This window comes from Cynocephalus volans, chromosome 1 (assembly GCF_027409185.1).
Source record: "Cynocephalus volans isolate mCynVol1 chromosome 1, mCynVol1.pri, whole genome shotgun sequence".
NCBI lineage: Eukaryota > Metazoa > Chordata > Mammalia > Dermoptera > Cynocephalidae > Cynocephalus > Cynocephalus volans.
Window position 1 is genome coordinate 4,786,100 of NC_084460.1, and position 21,626 is coordinate 4,807,725.

At 39.5% G+C, this 21,626-nt stretch overlaps 1 protein-coding gene across 17 annotated transcripts in view; it reads left to right on the top strand.

Moving 5' to 3' along the window:
* WNK1 (WNK lysine deficient protein kinase 1) overlaps nt 1-21,626 on the top strand; it is a 147,559-nt gene that overhangs the window by 51,196 nt on the left and 74,737 nt on the right. For all 17 annotated transcript variants that reach the window (XM_063096029.1, XM_063095926.1, XM_063095944.1 and 14 more), the window contains exon 2: nt 12,284-12,456. In XM_063096029.1, coding sequence (XP_062952099.1) covers nt 12,284-12,456 — 173 coding nt within the window. The remainder of the gene's footprint in view (nt 1-12,283; nt 12,457-21,626) is intronic.

A 21,626-nucleotide genomic window follows, 5' to 3' on the forward strand; every position in this document is an offset into this window, starting at 1 on the left:
TAACATTTGTCTCTGAAGTGTAAAATTTCCTTCCTAGAATGAACAAGAATTCTTCCATCTTTATCCCCATCCCATCCACATTCACTTTTCCTTCCTGTCCCCTTCTCTGCCTTTTTGCTTTCTTTGGAAAGTTTTAGCATAAGATCCTATCTATAAGTTTATGTAGTTTACACAAAGGGCTGAACTATGAAGTTAGGTGTCTCCACGTTCAAAGTAATGTAATCTATTTCAATAAAAACTTTTAAAATTTATGTGAATGGCTAGGTAATGTTTTGAGATTTGCTGTGCAATAGATATTGTAAGTCATTTAGTGAAAATAGGTCGCCATTTTCTAATAGGACTAAATGTGTTTCTTTTTGTGGTTCACCTATTGTACATATTTGGTACATTTTATCATTAATCTAAAGCTTTCTACATATGCCAGGTTCTAAATATTTTGGAATTCTGTATGGCATTTGTGCCCCCCAAAGAGAGGAGTGGAGAGAATCTCTTAGGCCCCAGATTCACATATTTGTGGCCCAGATTTGGGGATTAAGTACAGGGTGCTTAATGAATAGAACCTATGAATTAGTACACATCTGGTTTAAGAAAGCTATTCCTGTGTAAGCAGATTTTTCTTCTTGCTGCTTTGAAACAAACTTTTTGTAAATAAATGAAGTGTAAATAAAGATGAACTAGATTGGGAAGAAGGGACTGATGGAGAAGAAGTTAGATGGAACAGCCGGATTCTTTTTTACTATTCCTTTGAAGACTTTTTTGTCTTTCTGAAACTGGTATTATTTCAGAATAATTCTAAGAAGACTCAGTGGAGAAGCAAGAGACACGATGCCATATTTAAACCCTCCCCCCCGCCCCCAACCACCAATTATCATATCTTTTATTCTGTTGAGGAAAGTTCAGCTAATGTAGACTGTCTTCTCTATGGGACAGACCCAGTTTCATCTCTAAGGGTACTCAATTGGAATGTCATAAAAAAATAGGCAATAGGAGTTTGATCTGTAGATTTTGCCACATAAAATGCAGATATTTTCATACTATATTTCAAAACACCTTAGAAGCTATACTAGTCTTTTTTGTTGTTTTTTGACAGTTAAGAATTTTTGCAAGAGAATCATTATTTTGCTTCTGGTAGTTATTTTCCCAACCTTTCTTAGGCCTTCAATCTCTATTTATTCTGAAGTTACCATCTTTGAATTGCTGTTATACAATGTATGCTTATGAGAGAGACTTAAATAATATTATAATAATTATTATTCATATGATTCATGTCTTTTGAAATACAGAATAATTCTTTAAAAATTTTTTCCTTAAATGGTAACTGAAACCCATGCTGCATTGGAAAGCAGTGTGTCAAACTGCTGTACTCTCTTCCTGAAGACAAGTTTTCTTTTCTGTATCCTAACACCTCAAAACAATTAGTATCACTTTAAAAGATGTCATAGATGTTCAGGTCTGCTAAGTCAGTGTGGTGCAGACAGTGATAAGGAGGGAGGACTCTAGTATTGACCTAAAATGTTTTAATCAAGGAATTCCAGACACTTCTCTCCACCCAAATTTTGATATATAGGCTTATCATATGTGGTCTTAATTTAGCAGGAAAAGTTTGAATACAGCTAAAAATAAAATGCTGTAGAAGTTTAAATGTTAATGAGACTTAAGGACCAGATCTTTTGGGGGTATAGTTGTTAGCTTATAAAGTGAAAATTTCAAGCTTAATTAATGAAAACCAGTTTTACTGCTGTAGTTGCATAGTTGGTTTGGATGGTTTCCTAATGGTGCAAATAAAAACCAATAAGGAAGGGCTGGGATTGCTACTTGATAAAATACTGAAATATGAGAGTAAAGAGACAAGATGTCTGTGAAAGAATGTTTAAAATGAAATAGCTTCTTAAAAGCAAGGGACCAAAGATATGCAAATTGTACCAAGTACCAAATATTAGCATTGTGTTTCTCACACAAGAAAATAATTACATCAACAAATAATCTACTGTGTACTGTTATTTGGATGGTACTGAGATGAACAATTGTTTTAGTTCTTGCCTGACTCCCCACCCCCCAGCAGTCTGGAAGTAAGCATGTTATGGAGGTCATGTGACAGTGATCCTTGGTTTTGTTCATTTAGCCTGTTAAAACAATTTCATGAAGTTGGAAAGAACTGAGTGAAATGAATTGGAGTGGGTTAGCTCTCGTTTATAACTGAACATAATGAATGCTGCAATTGGGATAGTATATCAATCAATCCTTCAGGAATATCCAGTTCGGTAATGCTGGAGAGAAGGTTCTAAAAAGCAGCAGTGGCTAAACTGTTCTAAATCTCATTTGATACTTCATTGCTACTTTTTGATACTTTATTTTAAAATTTTAACATTGTCTTCATGATAATTTGATTGATGGTTGGTAATATTTAAATAATATAGGTTCCTCTTATTTTACCTTCAGCTATAAAGTACCTAGTCCTTTTTTTGGTTGTTTTGTTTTGTTTTGTTTTTTGTTTGTTTGGTGGCTTGCCATTATGGGGATTCAAACCTGTGACCTTGGTGTTACAAGGCTGTGCCTTAACCAACTGAGCTAACAGGCCGACCTATAGTACCTAGTCCTTTTTAATGATCCCTAGTTAATAACAGAAATATCAACATAGATTTTCCAAGCAGAAGATTATTTTAGAAGCTTTACAAAATTTTAAAAATATGTTTGTTTAGTGTAGTGAGCAGAACATGAGGTTTGACCCAAATCTTCATTTAACTCTTGGTTGTTTTTCATGTGAATTTGAGAGAGAGATTAAATTTATCTGAGTCTGTTCATCTGTAAAATAAAGTGATATTACCTAGGGTTTTCTTTACAATTAAATGAAGTAAAGCAGCAAAATATTACTTAAAAACCCCTGCTGTTCTGATAGGTCTATGTGCTTTTGCTAGTTTTGATCTAATCCACTGTTGTCTTAAAAAGTCTTTTGGAGGCTAAAATAATGTACTTCTCTGAGATATTTTGTGAAATGCTGCTAGATTAAAGAAAAAAAGATTTAGTTATTAATGGAACAAGTTGACAAATTATTGAGATAAGTTCCAAATTATTTGTTTGGGTCTCCCCCACCCTTAGTTGATGATAATAATCTGTTCTTATGCAACCATATCTTTAATTTTAAACATTTAAGCACAATTCTCAGACCCCTTAAAATAAATGATAATTTTCAGAAAGGTTAAAAACCTACTGTAGATATATAAAATATCCCCTCTTTACGGTATAGATGGCTTGTGGGCAAAATAAGAGATGAGATAATCTTAATATTCCCATGGAATTTTTAGGTTGCCATTCAGTGTATTCTCAAGGAAAATTAGTTGTAGGTTTTCGATGAAGAAGACATCCCCCTGTTTTTTACCCTCTTTATATTTTGCTATAAATAAGTAGTTGGCAGCTTTTTTACAATGAGCTTTTATAAATTGTTTTTTTAAATTAATAGTGGCTGTGACATTTGCAAGTTGGTCGTTGTGTTTGGGTTATATTAGACTTAATGAGACTTGACTCCATTTCTCATCTTTCTTTTAAGTCACAGAAATTTCTTTTATGCCAGGGAAATGCTAACTGCTTGTTAAGGAGATATACATGCACATAGGGGTGGGTGGGGGGAGAGCTATAAGGGGAAGGAGTATTTATGGATCCATTCAACAAATGGCTATTGAACAAGTCATTATGCTAGGTTTGTCAGGTGGTAAAGACAGAACACTGAAAACACATTTTCAATGACAAGTTTGTGAAAGTGTATTCTATGGGGGATAAGACTCAATATAATGTTACTTGTGATTAAATGCCTTGAAAGAGGCATGCACATTGTTCTTAAAAACATGTATAAATGGGGTGAGGAGAATGATTTAACCTAGGATGAGGGGCAGTCCAGGAAGAGGTCCCTGAGGAAGTAATTTGAATTGATCTTTGAAGAATAACTGGGCATTAAGTAGGCAGAAAAGGATGATAGAAAGGCATTCTAGACAGAGGGAGTAGCATGCATGAAGAACCTAAAATGGGAAGGAGCAGAACATATTTGAGAATGGAAAAGGTTAGTGTGGCAAGAAATTGGGCTTGAAGGGTTGGACAAGGACCACATTATGTGAGATCTCATAGGTCACAATGATTTTCAACTTTGTTCTCAAGGTTGTAGAAAGCTATTGAAGGGTTTTAAATAGGGTTATCACACTAATTCTCATTTCAGAGATGTTAAAAATGTGGAAAATTGTATTTCTAAGAATTAATTAAATAGGCACACATACAGTCTTTCCTCAGTATTTGTGGGGGATTTGTTCCAGCCACCACCACACTCCCACCCCCCACACACCCAAAATCCACGAATGCTCAAGTTCCTATGTTTTTTGTTTGTATATGTGGGCGGTTGTCCAGTACAGGGATCCAAGCCCTTGGCCTCAGTGTTATACAGCAGGCTCTAACCAACTTAGCTAACTGGCCAGCCCAATCCCTATACTTTAAATCATCTGTAGATTACTGATAATATCTGATACAGTGTAAATAGTTGTTATGCTATACTGTATTTGTAACTTGTATTATTTTTTATTGTTGTATTTTTATTTTTTGCTGCCCCATCCCCAACCCTCCCACCCATCCCTGGAATATTTTCTGTCTATGGTGTTGATTCTGAAATTGCAAAAACCTCCAATACAGAGGGGCAGACTGTATTTTAGAACTGATTACATAGACATTAAAAAATATACTGGCTGTAGTATGGATGAAGTGGAAAACAGACTGTACAAGGGTAGAGATGTATGGAAACAATTTACTATGAGATTATTATTGCAGGGATCTGAAGAGATGGGATGACTTAAAACAGGTTAGTGCCGGTAGAGAAAGACATAAATTACTTGGAGTAAGTTTCAGTAAGCAGAATTTATAAGATTGTGCACTTTAAAACATTTTTAAAAACTTGGAATTGTAGGTATGATGGAAACAGTCTTTAAGTAGGTTTTACATTGTAATTGAAATTTAAGTAACAGTTTAGAATTATTTACACCACAGTCTTATTTCACATCTAGTGACAATATCTGGCTAAAGATACATACCAATTAAGAGAACACATTTCACAATTGAAGGTGTAGTATGTCTTATATAGGGATTTTGTGCAAACTCTAAACAGAAAATTACTCAGACTTTGTACAAGTGGTCATATTTACACAATTTATATTTAAGCTATTACTATTAAGCACAATACTACATTATAATGTATATTCCAAGGTTCAGCTACAGTATAATGTATATTCTTAGGTTCAGCTACAGTGGCCTACTGTATGTGATATCTTTTCCAGTAGTTCTAAACTACTAGTGAATAAACAAATCAAATTTCGCAGCTGACTGTTAAAGTTTTGAGTTCCCTTGCCTCCAGTCTACATCTTACATTTCCATATTCGCCTTTAGCACTTTTTACAGATTCTTATGGTCTTGAGCATTTAAAGAATTATGTGACTAGAACTGTGGGTACTTTCATGTCCACAAGTTCACTTTATTCTTGGAGTAACCTGCTGATATGGGCTCTTCTTTTCTTAAGTGGCTTATTCTAGCTTGTGCACAGTTATACAGAATTGGGTCTTTCATGATATGCTCTCAAAGCACCTGATTTTTCCCCTTTGTCATACTTAATCGAATCATGCCTCTTCCTCTATATTTTAAGGTCTACATAGCAGGAACCTTGTCTCTGATGTTCATTGTATCTTGTTGTCTGACACAGGGCACCCAAAAATTTGTTAAAATTTAAGCATTTATAAATATGCATAATAATTGCTAAAACTGAAATGAATGTTGCATGCTAACATGAGTGCTAAAATGAATGTTGTATGGTATGGTAAGAGTACTTATCAAGACAGTTAAATACTAAAATATTAAAATTTTGGGCTGGCCAGTTGCTCACTTGGTTAGAGCATGGTGCTCTAACTCTTGACCAAGGTCAAGAGTTCAGATCCCTGTATCAGCCAGCTACCGAAACAACAACAACAGAAATTTAAAATTTTAAAATATGAATGGTAGGTAGAATATCATAATTCATTTGGTTCATGTTAGTAGTCTTCTAGTTGTTTTGGTACTGTATTAACTTTTCACAATTTTTTAAAAATAAACTTTCTGGAGTTCAACTATAGTGAGATTCAGTAGTATATAAGCGAGTCAACAAGTGATCTGGATTTTTCTTCTTATTTCTATATAAGTCTTCCTTAAATGGGGAGCATTTAAGAATCTATAGTAAATAAGATTTTTAAAAAACATATATTGGGACTCCTGTTGTGGGCAAATGGAAAACCAGACAAGATGAAAACTCTTCCCACTGTAAAACACCTGATATTTTGAAATTTTCAATTAAAACAACAACAAAAAAAACCTATCTTTTCAAATTCATAGCTGAGCTTGTAATAATGTAAGGGTAATTTCCAAAGTGTGAAAACTAAGAAGAAGCTAAAAACCAGAGTGAGAAAATTGTGAATTGACAGTAGGGTTTTTCTGTGACAGTTGCCAATTTTGTTAATTAAGATGCATGGTTTTACATCTGAAGGTAGATGTAATCTTAAGGCCAAGCAGGGTTGAATGTGAGATCCAGTAAGGTCAGTTTCCTTGAAGATTTACAACCTTAATGAAAGAACAGATGAGCGAAGAATTTAGTCTCTGATACAGGGAAAAGATGAAGAAACTTTCCAAGTTAGCCAAAAAAAGTTTCCCTTGAGAATTCATAATCACGGACCTGTATTCACATGTGTCTGATATTCGAATTTAAGCGCATTGCGTGGAGTCATGGCCAGGACTGGTAATATTCCTGGGGCACCAGTGCTAAATAAGCTCAAAGTTTATCAACAGGGATGTACCCACAACTGAGGAAATATGGGATTCCAACGGACAGATCATAGCTTAAAATAATCTCATTATCTGGTATTATAAATCACACGAAGAAACCAACTAACATGACTGAATGTAAGCTGCTAAAGCAGTTGGCAAAATTAGATCCCTGGAACCTCAGAAGAAAATGGTATTGAACTGAGCTTCTGAAGAAAGTATATCTTAATAGTTAAAAGGACTAAAAAGTAAAACAAAACAAAACATCAACATGCTGTTGGGGCAGGGGTTTGCAGTGAATAATTGGTTTGATAAAGGCCCAGCAGAACTTCAGAAAATGAAAATGCATTGAAATTAAGAACTAAATAATTGCCATCTTCCTCAGACATCTGGCTCCAGATACTTTAACTTATCTATCCTTTGGCTGTCCATCCTCTGGGAGAGGGACATTTTATGGGGATAACCCAGGATGAAATAGTTCTGCTGCCATGAATCTCAGTCTCATTGGACAGGGTTTGTGACTTTGTGGGTAGAGGGTGCAGCCTCTGGCTGGGAGGTTGGAATGAAAGTGAGGAAGGGGTGTGAACAGGGGCTTTTGTGGAACTTTGAGAGAGGCCAACCTTGTGGTGATAATTTGGAATGGAGCAAGATCCCAAGGAGAGGAATTTCCAAGGAGGATGCTGGGAAAACTTGTCTGTTCATGAAGCAGGAATGAGGTGGCAGTTGGAGAGGATCATTGTAGGTTGAGCTGTTGATTATCATGCCCCATTCATGTGTCAGGGTACTGCTGAGTGAAGAGGGGAGGGACAAATCCTATTCCTGGTGAGATAGCTGGAGAATTCCTCCCCCACTAAAGCCTGTAGTATAGGCCTAGCTGCCCCCCCACCCCCTTTTTTTCTTTCCCATCCTAGCTTTCTTTCTGATGCTAGTTGGGAGAGTGGGGACAGGAGGGGTGACTTTAGTTTCCTTAATCAAACCCCCTCAGTGGGCACTTTTGGTGACAAGCTGACCACTTGATCTTGTTTTATTTTCTTTATGGATGTCCAAATATATGCTCCTCTTACCTATATCCCAGCCCTCCCAAACTTGTATGGTCACTTGAAAATGACTGGTTTGCGTTGATCTCTCCCTTATTTCTGGAGTAGAAGCTGAGTCCCTGCCACATGTTCTTTGCATCTTTGTTTCCTTTAAACTTTAAAGTTCAGGGCCGAACCTGTGGCTCACTCGGGAGAGTGCAGCGCTGGGAGCGCTGAGGCCGCGGGTTCAGATCCTATATAGGGATGGCCAGTGCGCTCACTGGCTGAGCGCGGTGCGGGCGACACCAAGCCAAGGGTTACGAATCCCTTACCGGTCACAAAAAAAAAAAAAAAAAAAAAACTTTAAAGTTGAATTAATAATAATAATAACAGGTAATAAGCAGGTTAGATATAATAACTGAAAAGAGAATTAGTGAACAAGAAGATATATATGAGAACATTGCCCAGAAAGTACCAGAGAGAAAGAAATGGGAAATGAGAGATAAGTGAAAAGATGTTAAGGATAGAATACACACACCTACAAACCCACGCTCCCATATATGTAAAATCTTACAAAAAAGAGAATGGAGGATGGGAGAAAGCAGTATTCCGAGAGATAATAGTCAAGAATTTCCTGATGTGAAGACAAATACTCAAAACTTTTGGCTTAAAAAGCACAATTGGCCCACATTATGTACAAAAAAAACTAGATGCATGGTAGTGAAGTTGCAGAGCACGATAGAAAAAAAGTGGTCTTCAGAGCAACTAGAGAGAAAACATAGATAACCTAAAAAGGAGAACTTTTATACTGACAGCTACAGTAGAAGCAAGAACAGCACAAAACAGTATCTTGAAAGTACTGAAAGAAAAATAAACCAAACTAGAATTCTACATCCATCTAAACTATCGTTCAAGAGTGAAGATGAAATAAACATTTTATACAACCTAGGATTCTACCACTAATGGACATTCACTGATAGAATTTTCAAAGATATATTTCAAAAAAAGAAGTTGAAGCCAAAGGAGCAAAATGGAATGGTGAACAAAGATATATGGGTAAATACAAGTCAGCATATACTGTTTAACTAATAATTATAAAGGTGGCTACTAAAGGAGTAGTAATATAAGATTGAACTCAAATATTAGGGGAAATAATGTATAAGATGGGGAGGGATGATTGGAATAGGTATTTTTTGGTTTGCAAATTATACCTCAATAAAGTTGTTTAAAATTAACATGCTATTTGGGGGAAAAAGGTTGTTGGAGGACACAATATATTGTTGTAATGTCATTCCAAGTAATATGTCTTTAATTTAAAATCATAGTAATATTCTGATAGTTTTAATTGGCTTATGCTATTATTTCTACATTACAAAAATAAACTCTCATTGGAGAAAACATAGCCAAGATGATTTCAAAGATTAAGCTGGGGAGGGTGTTCAGGAAGATAAAAGCTAATCCCTCTCTTACTTAACCAGATAAATTCCTCATTAAGTAAATCCCCCAAATGTGGCAAACAAAACAAATTTATATTTTAAAATGCTTAAGAAGAAGAAAAATTATGGCCTCAGTCTTTAGAAGGATTACTGAAGACATGAAACCCACCTTTCACAGAGTAAAACATAGACTGAACTACAGGGAAATATAAACATCTGTAAATCAAAAGACATTATAAGCAAGATGAAAATACAAGCCACAAATTGAGAAAAGATATTTGTAACTCATAAAACCAATAAAGGATTAGTATCTAGAATACTTCTCCAAAATGAAGAACTTGTACAAATCAGATGAAGAAATGATATGATTGGGCAGCTCACAGAAAATTAATCTCAAGTAGTCTGCAAAGTAAACAGAAAAGGTTGCTCAAACGTATTATTGATTTTGAAAAGGTAAATAAAACTATCAGATGATTTTATGTCCATCAAATTGACAAAAAATTTAATGTCTGATACTACCGAGTGCTGCTAAGCATGTGAAACAATGGTGACCTTCATACACAGTGAGAGGATGTCTTAGTCTGTTTGGGCTGCTCTAACAAAATACCTTAGACTGGGTAATTTAGACATAATAGAAATTTCTTTCTCATAGTTCTGGAGGCTGGGAAGTCCAGGATCAAGGTGCCGGCAGGTTCAGTGTCTGGTGAAGGCTTGCTCTCTGCTTCATAGATGGTGCCTCTTCCCGCGTCCTCACATGGTATAAGAGGTGAAATGGCAAAAAAGGGACTAATAGGCTCCCTCAAGCCCTTTATAAAATCCCCAGTCCCATGATTAGTAGGATCACCTCCCAAAGGCCCCACCTCTTAATACAGTTGCATTGGAGATTAAGTTTCAACATGAACTTTGGAGGGACAAGACATTCAAACCATAGCAGAGGGTAAATTGGTACAGTCCCTTTGAAGAGCAATTTGTCTGTACCTGTGAAAATTGGCAATGCCTGTACTTTATGATTCAGCAATTCTTCAGTTAGCTATTATATCCTAATAGGTGTTCTTAATATTTTTTTCTTGCCTCAAATCCCTTTTGGCATTCTCTTGAAACATAGAGTAATAGTTTGGGGTTTGTGTTTTTTAAAGTCAATGTGATAAAATTGTCTTAGTCCTTCCAGGGTGCTCTAACAAAATACCATAAGCCAAGTAGTTTACAAACAACAGAAATTTATTTCTCACAGTTCTGAAGGCTGGGAAGTCCAAGATCAAGGCACAAACAGATTTGGTGTCCAACAAAGGCTTTCTGTTTGGTTCATAGATGGTGCGTTCTAGCTCTATCTTCACGTGGTGGGAGGGGCAAACACGCTCCGTTGGGCCTTTTTTTATAAGGGTGCTGCTAATCCTAATCATGAGGGCTTACTGCCCTTACAACCTAATCTTGGGGGTTAGGATTTCAACATGAATTTTGGGGAGACCCAAACATTCAGGCGATAGCAAAAATACATAGGATTACAATGGAAACTAATTATGTTGAAATAGGTGTCAAAATGTTTTTAAAAATTTGAGATATAGTATGCATCACTAGTGCATACTAATAAGATCTAGTGGAAGGTCTAATAGCTACCATAATTTCAAAGTAATGATTAGTGTAAATGATATTTTGAGACATCTGCAACAACTTGTTATATGATACAAAAATATCTAGGTCTGCTGGTGACAAAATCACAGGTACCGCTGAATGTTATTACATGTATAAAGTCATAATTAAAGGAAATGTTAAATTTTAATTTGGGATTAATGAAAAGTAAAGATTCATTTGTTTTCATACAAGTTCATAACCTGCCTTAAAGGAGTTTGTGGACCCCAAGAACCAGTGTCCTATATGCGTACTTACACACATGCCCAGGAAGATTAACACTGTAACACTATTGCAGTATTGCAGTGTTGTAATAGCAAAAAATGGGGAACAACCTAAAGATTCATCAGTAGGAGATTATATAAATTGTGATATATTCAGATAATGGATAACTGAATAGCGGTGAAAACGAACAAAGCCAGGTTACAATAATGCAGTCGATATAATGTCTCCTTGAGTACTATCATGAGTGATTTAAAACAAAGTTGAGTGAAAAAAGCAAGTTTCCAAAGAATACATACTTTATAACATAATTTTATGAAATTTTGACAATTCATAAAATATGTAAAATCGCATATGGGAATGATATGTCCAAATTCAGGGTAGTGGTTATTGAAGGGTGAGGAGTAGGAACGAGGAGGGAAGTCTTGTTATATAGAGGCTCTAAATTACATCTGTAATGTTTAATTATTTAACACCATAATAGACACATTACTTTATTGTATGCCTGGTGTATTTCATTAACGTAAATATTACATGCTTGGGCAGAATATTAATTTGACAGATAGTTTCAATTTTAATTCACAGAACAATTCACAATTTGTGTATATGGGTTGTTGTCAAGGGAAGAATAACAAATCAAGTGTTTTTCCCCCCTTCATCTTAGATAAGAAGTGAATTAACCTATGAAGTGCCAGGTACTTTAAACATGTGATAAAACCATACCTATTAGATTACTTAATTCTCACAACAGTCCTGTGAAGAAGTGGTATGTAATAAAGAAGGAAATTCTAATCAATGCAAAAATAGAACTGAAATTAATATTTAGATCTTTCTGCTTCTGAAACCCGTGTTCATTCCATAACATTAAATTGCATATCTGAAGCAATTTATGACTTATTTGGGAAGTGGAAACTTAACTGCACCTAAACAGTAAAGGTACTAAACTAATCTCAAACATCACTTAATCCCAACTTTTCTTAAATACACTTTACCATGTCCTCATATTCTTTATGACAGGTCGATGAACTGTCATTAGTAACTTTAAACGTTTCTGTTTTATTTTAATGCTACTAGATCATGATTTAGTACATGTTTAGCATGTAAATTTAACTGTATGACTTGGTGTTTTATCATTTTTGAACCACCTTCTGTTTCGGATTCTGATTTTAGGATCGAAAATTAACGAAGTCTGAGAGGCAGAGATTTAAAGAAGAGGCTGAAATGTTAAAGGGTCTTCAGCACCCTAATATTGTTCGATTCTATGATTCCTGGGAATCCACAGTAAAAGGAAAAAAGTGCATTGTTTTGGTGACTGAACTCATGACATCTGGAACACTGAAAACGTAAGTGCATCTCTATTACAAAAGCTGACCAAGAAGTATGAGAGAATTTTATTTTTCTCATTTCAGGCCTACCAGTTCTGCTTGCCCACCCTTCTAAGGAGTGAGCAGTCCTTTTGACTGTTATTTTATTAGCATGTTTTCCTGCCCGCAAAGTCCTCTGGTATATTTGATTTGATAATCAAGTGACCTGATAATGATTATTGGTGATTATTGAAATGAGAAGATACTACAAAATAAACCTCTTATTTTAGGTCATACCTGTAGGTGTTTCTAAGTGATCAGAAATAAAATGTCAAGGTAGCCCTCTAGTGGTTAAAATAAGATAAATGTTTATTGAGAAACTTTACCCATTTATTTAATCACTTTGTATTGTTTACTACTACATCTACGCACCTATTTTATCAGATGCAGCTAAATACTTACAGTTCCCTTTCCCATAACATCAGAAAATAAGCACTAAAATACCTAGACCTATCATCCCTTTCAGGGAAACAGGTAAAATGTAGAAATTCCCTATTACTTACTGTAAAGAGCTTTAAGTGAGAGTTGGAGTATGCCTTTGGAATCACAGGTCTCTTAGAGTATCTGTTTGCACTGTGAGACAAACATATTGTAAAATACATGATATAAATTTTTTGTTGTGGAGGAATTAGATTTTTTAAAATTTTCACTGCGGTGTACATTTATTCTTTAAAAGCTTTTTTTTTTGGTGGCAGCTGGCCAGTATGGGGATCCATACCCATTACCTTGGTGTTATAAGCCTGTGCTCGAATCAACTGAGCTAACTGGCCATCCTATTCTATATTACTTATTCTTGTTACTGCTTTTTAAAGTTAATACTCCTGAGCTGATTAATCCCAGATCTTTGAAACATATACTCTTATATCTCTTGTATGTGTCCTTGAATGCTCAAGAATAACATATTGAAAAGATAACAGATCATTTCTTACCTGCAAATCCTGATTTCTCCAACTTTTCCAACTTTTTATGATAACACCTTTTTCCTAGTCATCCAGGCATCTTGTTATTCACATATCTGTTTCTTCCACTAGACTGTACTACTTAGTGCTGTATCTGAAACTTGATAAATGAATGAATTAAGGAGAGTTGTGTGGTAGTAATTGACATATATCTGTATTTTGAAATTCTTTTCACTGGTTTGGATAATTAGTTGTTGGTTGTCAAGAGTCTGTCAGGCATGCCTAAGAGTACTCTACCATGGTTTACTTGTTTTAAAAACTATATTGAGGGGCCTCAAGTAACATAGTGGGCTGAGCCTGTGTGGAATGGCCTTTCCCCACCGACAAACTAAAATGTGGAATATAAAAAGAACAAAAGGGCAACATGCAGATAAAAAGCAAAGAGGTAACTCAAAGCCAAAACAGGAGCACATGTCCTAGTACTCTGTTGGGATTTCACACCAGAGATAGGGCTTGAGGGGTGGATACTAGAGTTTTAACGTTATGCAAGGACAGAAGTCCTTAGAACTCAGTAGAGAGGGGAGCTGGAACTTAGCCTGTGTTTAAAAACAACAACAACAACAATGAAACTGTATTATCCATGAGAAGGAGAACTTGGCACCCCAGCCAGTGAAAACTACAAGGAATTTTGCCCCTCTGCTCAAGACTGTGAATGATAGGGAAGTACCTATAAAAATGAGAAATTTCCATCTTTTTACCCAATTTGCCTCTCTAGATGCTACCAGGGTTCATAGTTATTCTATATTCTTCCATGCCTTATGTAGATAGCTCTGTAATGTATATTTATAGTACTGCTTGATGCAGGAGTTCCAAACCAAGGAATGCACATCATAATTGATCTAGAACCCAAAGGAAACTCCCAGAGACTTTTCACATTTCATTGGTCACAGTATCCATGAACAAAACAGTTTCCAAAGATAATAACCTTACAATTAAATTACATGTCACACCACTTAAGGTGAACAGACACAAGTCGAAAATAGCACAGCTGCAATTAAAGATACTATGGACAAGTCTGAAAGTGGTTAAACAGTAAATACATAAAGATGTCAGTAAAGACATATAAAGAGACAACAGAAAGAAAAAAGCCCTAATGAAAAAAATAGGACATCATCAAAAAAAGGACAGACACAATTGAAAAGTATCTGAAGAACTTCTAGAAATATGAGCAAATCATTAAAATTAAAACTTCAATGGTTAGATTAAACAACAGACTAAATTGAATTGACAGAAATAAATATGAAGAAATCAGAAAGCAACAGAAAGCAGAAAAAAGATAGAAAATATTGAAAGAGGATGAAATATACAGTGTGAAAGGACAAGTCCACACCAGTTGACGATCCACCGGAGAGAGCTCGTTTATTAGGCAGCACACACACATATATATCGGGCTTTAAGGGAAAGCTGATTGGTTTAAAATACAATCCCTATTTAGCATACCGCATGGGGCTTGGGGGTAGCTGATTGGCGTGCGATTTGCACCAGCGGGAGGGAGAATGCGGAAGAGAAGGGCAACCAGCGCCATGATGGGGTGCGGCCGAGAATGGCTTATGTGATCAGGGTGTGATCCCTTGGGGCATTTGGGTTCTTACATTCCTCCCTTTTTCTTGTTTTAGGAAAGGGGACGTTGAAGTCACCGAGCTACTTCCTGCTGAACTGGGGCGTTGGGGGGGGGGGGCAAAGGGAGGAAGGTACATAAATACCCATTATGAAACCCCAAAGGAGGGTGGAGAAACAAGTAATTTCAAAAGGGGAGAAGTCCATAAACGTTCCTTGAAGCCACAAGTCTCACATGCACTGGTTCCATTGTTTGTAGTCGGAGCCTGGAGGGGGCAACCAGGCTTCAGTGGTGAGGGCGTGTAGGAATGCGTTTCCTCTGTAAGGTGGTACCTCTTCAGCATCGGCTGAGGCACTCACGAGATGAGGCGAGGGGTTCATCGGTATCTAGGAGCAGGTAGTTTCTAAGTAAAAGCTGGTTAAAGGCCTGATGAGAAATTTTTCCCACTTGGGCTTGAAAAATGATGCAGGGCAAGAAAAGGCAGGTTATGAGGAATAACAGCATTCTTCTCCAAGGAAGACACAAGTACCTCCTTTTTCTGCAGTGAGGAGGTCTAGTGCTCTACGGTTTTCAAGGGTGACCTGAGCTAAAGAGGTGATTTGTCTCTGTAGAGAGGAAAGAGATTCGGCAGTGGAAGTTAGAGCCCCTTCAAGTTTAGTATTGATGTCTTTGACTGCCCATAAACTGTCTTAAGGCTCCTCCCGACAGGCTGGCTCCAACAGCTGATGTTGTTAGGGAAATACCAACCATGATTGGGAGGAAGGCGGCCCCTTTTTGTTTTGAGGGTGGATGAAGAAGATAGAACAGTTCTGAATTGGAGTACAGAGTGAGTTGAGGGACGATGGTGACAAGAAGGCATGGGACAGTAAGATTAGACTGGATGGAGGTAGAGAGGGTTCCATTGCACCAGAAGAAAGAGCATGGTGGGGGGAAGGTGTGGTTTTAAATGGTTGAGGAAGGGAAGCGTTTAAGGGGACGGCCGCCAGGAGCAGTCGCATGAGAGAAAACAATTTCTGGGAGAGAGAGAGAAAGATGAGTGTTTCAGAAATGATCTGTTGCCAGGTGTAAATGGGTGACCCTGGGGAGCTAGCAGAGGGGCCTGAAAGCTCCCTGGGTGAAATTAAAAGAACAGGAGAAGGCCAAGGAGAAGGTTCATGTCTCCGGAATTAGGGGTAAGGCTGAGGTCCGGGATAGGCGAAGTTTGAAAGGGTCGGTAGGATGAGGGATACACTTAAAAGAATGGTGTGTTAAGTTCTTTTGCAGCTTGTTATTGGAGTTCTCGGTGGCCGAGGGCGGATCCTGAGTGTAAGGCTTCAGCCTGGAAATATGAATCCATGGAGTAACATGATTACCTGGCAGGGCAAGTTTAGCAGCAGTTGGAGTGCAAAGGATGACAGGACATGGGCCTTCCCACTTAGGGGTTAGGGGGGTTTTGGGTTGCGGGGCGAAGGTGGGAGAGCAAGGGTAAGGCCATGGTGGGTGGTATGGGTCCTTCAGTTGCTGTGATCCCTGGGGGTAGGAGGGGCCTACCATACATGACTTCAAAAGGGAAAAGATTGGAGGGCCTTTTGGGGAGAGCTCTGGTCTTGAGTAGAGCGAGAGGTAGAAGACGGACCCAATCAAGGTGTAATTCCAGAGACAATTTAGTTAGTATGTCCTTTAAGGTTCTGTTGGTTCTCTCTACCTTTCCAGATGCCTGAGGTCGGTAAGGGCAATGTAGGTGCCAGGGGAGAGAGAGTGACTGGGAGAGTTTTTGTATTATCTGGGCGGTAAATTCAGGTCCATTGTCAGATTGAATGGAAGTGGGCATCCCAAATCGTGGGATGATTTGGGGAAGGAGAGTCTGGGCTATGGTGGAGGCCTTTTTATTGGATGTTGGGAATGCCTCTACCCATCCTGAAAAGGTATCAACAAACACCAAGAGGTATTTGAGGCACCGGACAGAAGGCATGTGCATAAAATCGACTTGCCAGTTGGCCGTGGGTGTGAGACCTCTGGCCTGGTGGGAAGGGTATGGCCCAGGTTTGAGAGGGGTGTTAGGATTGCTACGCTGGCAGATTGTGCATGAGGAGGAAATTTTTTGCAAGAGGGCTTTGTCAGATGGGGTGATTGAGAAGAAGGCTTGTAAAAACTGGGATAAAGCTTGGGGGCTAGAGTGAAACAGGTCATGGAGCAAGCGAAAGAGAGGACTTGTCATCATTAGGCGGTTGAGGCTGAGAGGGTGTCTGTGAACCTTGGGAGCCATATGGAAGAATGGGAAGTTGGTTTTGTGTCTGTGGGTGCATTGCCGCAGTTCATGCAGCAAGGTCAGCCTTACAATTCCCACGAGTGATTGGGGAATCGTCCCTCTGGTGGGCTCTGCAACGAATGACTCCTAATTCACAAGGTAAATGGGATGCCTCAATTAATGTGGAGATTAAAGCTGAGTTGGTGATTGTGTTACCCTTGGTGTTAAGCAGACCGCGTTCTTTCCATATGGCGGCATGAGAGAGAAGTATATGAAAGACATATTTGGAGTCAGTGTATAAGAGTTCTTCCTTCAGCTAGAATGCAGGCTCGCGTGGCGGCGATAAGTTCGGCCTGCTGGTTGGTAGTACCCTTGGGTAAAGGTTGGGCCTCTATAACCGAATCAAGGGAGACTATGGCATATCCTGCGTAATGAGTGTTTCCTTCCTTGAATGAGGACCCATCCGTGAACCATGTGAGATCAGCATGAGATAGGGGTCCCTCAGTGATGGAAGAGTGGTAAGGTATAAAATTTTGAAGGACTAGAAAGGAATGGGAGAAAACGGATTGAGTGCCTTGAAGGCAGCAGGTTAAAAGAGCGGCTTTTGGGGGAAAGATTTGTTTACCTCCTACCCTGACTATAGGAGAGCTGCTGGAGGTGGTGGGGCCTTTATATTCCCTTAAGACCGAAAAGGTGGCTCCAGTGTCCAGGAGGAAAGATATTGGGTGGCTGTCCACAACCATGGATACCCTGGGCTCCTGCTTTGTTATAGAGATGGTCGGAAAGGGCCCAAGGCTCCGTCGGTCCTCCTCAGCGAGGCCCACCATAGGTGGTATCCACGGTTCGGGGGACTGTGGGGCAGTTGGTCCCTCACCCCTTCGGGCGAGGGGCAATCAGATCCCCAATGTCCCTTCTTTTTGCATTTTGGACAAGGAGTGGTGAGTGGCCTGGGGGTGGGGCAAGCCTTGGCTCAATGCCCTTCCTTTCCACATTTAAAGCAGGCTCCAGGGGGAGGCTTAGAGGTGGAGGCTGTGGGAGGGCGCCCAGGGGGTTTGATAAGCTGGGCCAACATCTGGAAGTTGGCGTGGTCGGCCTTTTGTTTTCGACTTTCCTTTTCCTCCTCCCGATTATGAAAAACCTTGAAGGCCACTGACAGGATTTCGGTCTGAGGAGTTGCAGGACCCTGCTCTAATTTTTTAAGTTTAGTTTTAATGTCGGGGTAGGATTGGGCCAGGAAATAGGTCATAAGGACATGCCGGCCGTCTTCTGAGTTGGGGTCTAAGTTAGTGTATTGTTGAAAGGCCTGAGTTAATCTATTGAGGAACTCGGAAGGAGTTTCCTCCTTTTTTTGGACAATTTCTTGAATTTTTTGGAAATTGACAACCTTGCAAGCTGATTTTTTGAGGCCAATTATTAAGCAAGAGGCAAAACGGTCTCGAGCCTGGATTCCCTGGGCTGTGTTATAATCCCAATTAGGTTCCTGTTCTGGGACTGCTTAGGGGCCTGGCAGGTGATCCAGATTGGTACGATGGGTGTCAGTGGCATGGGTTTGGGCTGTATCCCAGACCCTGTGGCGTTCCTCGGGGAGGAGGGTATTGGCTAGGAGCATGAAGATGTCATGATGTGTGAGGCTGTAGGCCTGCAGGATCCATTGGAATTCTTTAATGTAGGTGGTAGGGTCGGTAGAGAAAGAGCCTAGTCTTTTTTCTAATTCTGTAAGGTCAGCTAGGGAAAAGGGAACATGGACCCTAACTACTCCTTCAGCCCCAGCTACCTCACGTAGTGGGGCGATTGTTAAAGGGGTGGGGGGAGGTCCTCGGAAACGGGTGAAAGGGGGGCTTAGTGGGTCAGGAGTAGGGGAGGGTAAAGACGGAGGAGTGGATGGCGCAGGAGGTGCAGAAGGTGACGCGGATGACGGGGGAGGAGGAGCGGGCACCGGAGGCACTGGGGGAGGAGGAGGTCGGTAGGGTGGGGGTTCATCAGCAGGGTCGAAGGTGGAAGAATCGAGGGGTGACTGTGAAGAGGGTTTACAGGCTAAAAGGACTTGAGAGGGAGCACAGGAGGAGCAGAGGGTGGGGTTCTGAGCCAAGAGGCGAAAAGCCTCGATGTAGGGGATCTCCTTCCATTTTTTTAGGCGCTGGCAGTAGTTAAAGAGGTCTCATAATTTGGTGAGGAGTTTGGGCTTAATATCCGGCCTGAGGGAAAGGTTGGTGAGGTTTTTCAGAAGGCATTGAAGTGGAAGGTCCCCTAGGGAGGAGGAGGAAGCGCCCATTCTGGTCTCTTAATGGGAATTTAGACAGAAATCGGACAGAGATTCATGATAAGACAGATCCTTCGGCCGGTTGGGAAAGGCGGGATCCTAGAGGGCGTCCCCAGTAGGTCACATCAGTCCCGGCAGGTTCAGGTATGAACCAGGAGGAGAGAAGGGAGGTGTGGGTCGTCACTCAGACCTTCACTTCTCTAGGGCAAAAGCCCGGTGCCTGAAGGAATCTAGCGCTAGGAATTTCTGGTCGTTCCCGGACCTGGGAAGTGGAGAGAAGAGAGTGGTGGACAGGAGGGTGAAAGAGAGAAGCAGAGAACAGAATGGGGCTTTTAACCTCCAAAAATGAAAGTAAAAGTTTACCGGGGCTTTGGAACCTGTTATAGTTTGGGAATTTATGGTGGTCGTGAAGACCGTGGTGGGGTGGGGTATGGGCGTTAGGGGCTACCGGACGATCACAGCTAGACTCCCTGTGGTAGCCTGAAAAAGGGCTGGTGCCCTTTAGGAAAGGGGGCTTACCTAATGATGAGCCGGTGGTGAGCGGAAGGAGCCAGCGCCGAAAAGAATGGATGAGGGTGGACCGTCAGTGGTGAGCGGTGGAAGGAAGGCCGGTCCTGGCTGGACGGAGTTCCCGAGGGGCGACTTGAAAAGTGCTGCTGCTCGAGGGAGCCCCGAGGGGCGATCGGAAAAGTGTCGCAGCTCGAGGGGAACTCCCTCCCGGGTTTCGGCACCAAATGACGATCCACCAGAGAGAGCTGTTTATTAGGCAGCACACACACATATATATCAGGCTTTAAGGGAAAGCTGATTGGTTTAAAATACAATCCCTATTTAGCATACCGCATGGGGCTTGGGGGGGGGGAGCTGATTGGCGTGGGATTCGTGCCGTCGGGAAGGAGAATGTGGAAGAGAAGGGCAACCAGCGCCATGATGGGGTGCGGCGAGAAGGGCTTATGTGATCAGGGTGTGATCCCTTGGGGCATTTGGGTTCTTACACAGTGAGAAGACCCTATTATATAATTATCTAGACTAATAGCCTAGAGAGAAATAATAGACGGAATGAGGAAAAGCAGTATTTGAGAAGGTGATGGCTAATTTGAGGATGTATACAGATTCCTAAGCAAGTAGATTGAAAACATCCATTTTCGTGCCTGGAAGAATACAGATAGCTTGGAACATTGGTAGCATTTAGAAAGGCAGATTGGGAATTAGTTTAAACATAAATACTTCATAGATCTTCTGAGTTTTCCATCTTTGTTCCACATGTATAAATACTTAAATTGAAACAAACATGACACCCATACTTGAAAAATAAGATGAGATGGTATGGGTTAGAAATTTTGGATCAGGTGATGGAAATAAATTTAGACTCATTTTTTAAATTGAGGTAAAATAAAATTCATATAAAATAAATTTAACCATTTTAAAGTGTGTAATTTAGTGGCATTTAGAACATTCAGTGTTGTATTACCACCACATCTATTAAGTTTCTAAACACTTTCATCACCTCAAAAGAACACCCTGCACCCGTTAAATGGTTATTCCCCATTAAACTTCCCCCCAGCCCAAGAACCATATTTATTCTTTAATTTTGTATTATCTAAGTTATTAGGCATTTTTCTTTTTAGGCTTAAAATTCTCTTTTCTCATTATTATCTGTTTCAAGGGCTATGGTATCAGGAAGGTATAGTAGAAAGAGCACTAGATTTGGAATAGGAGTCATGACTTCTACTCCCAGCTCTGCCTCTGACCAACTCTGATTTTGGTCAAGTAGCTTCCCTTCTATGGGCCTCAGTTTCTCGTCTGTAAAACAAGGGGTTGGATCTCTAGTATTCATGGATGGGATTTTTTATTGTGACTGAAAATACCTAGCCATTTTTAAGGGTACAGTTCAGTAGTGTTAATGCATAGACATATCTGTGCAATCTCTATAATTCTTTTCATCTCACAAAACTAAGACTCTGTACCCGTAGAACAGTAATTCCCATTTCCCTGCTACCTACAGCCCCTGGCAACCACCAACTGCTTTATGTCTCTATGGATTTAACTAATCAATATATTTCATATAAATGGAATAATAAAAGTATGTGATGTGACCTTTTGTGTTTGGCATCTTTCACTTAGTGTAATGTTTTCAGAGGTCAT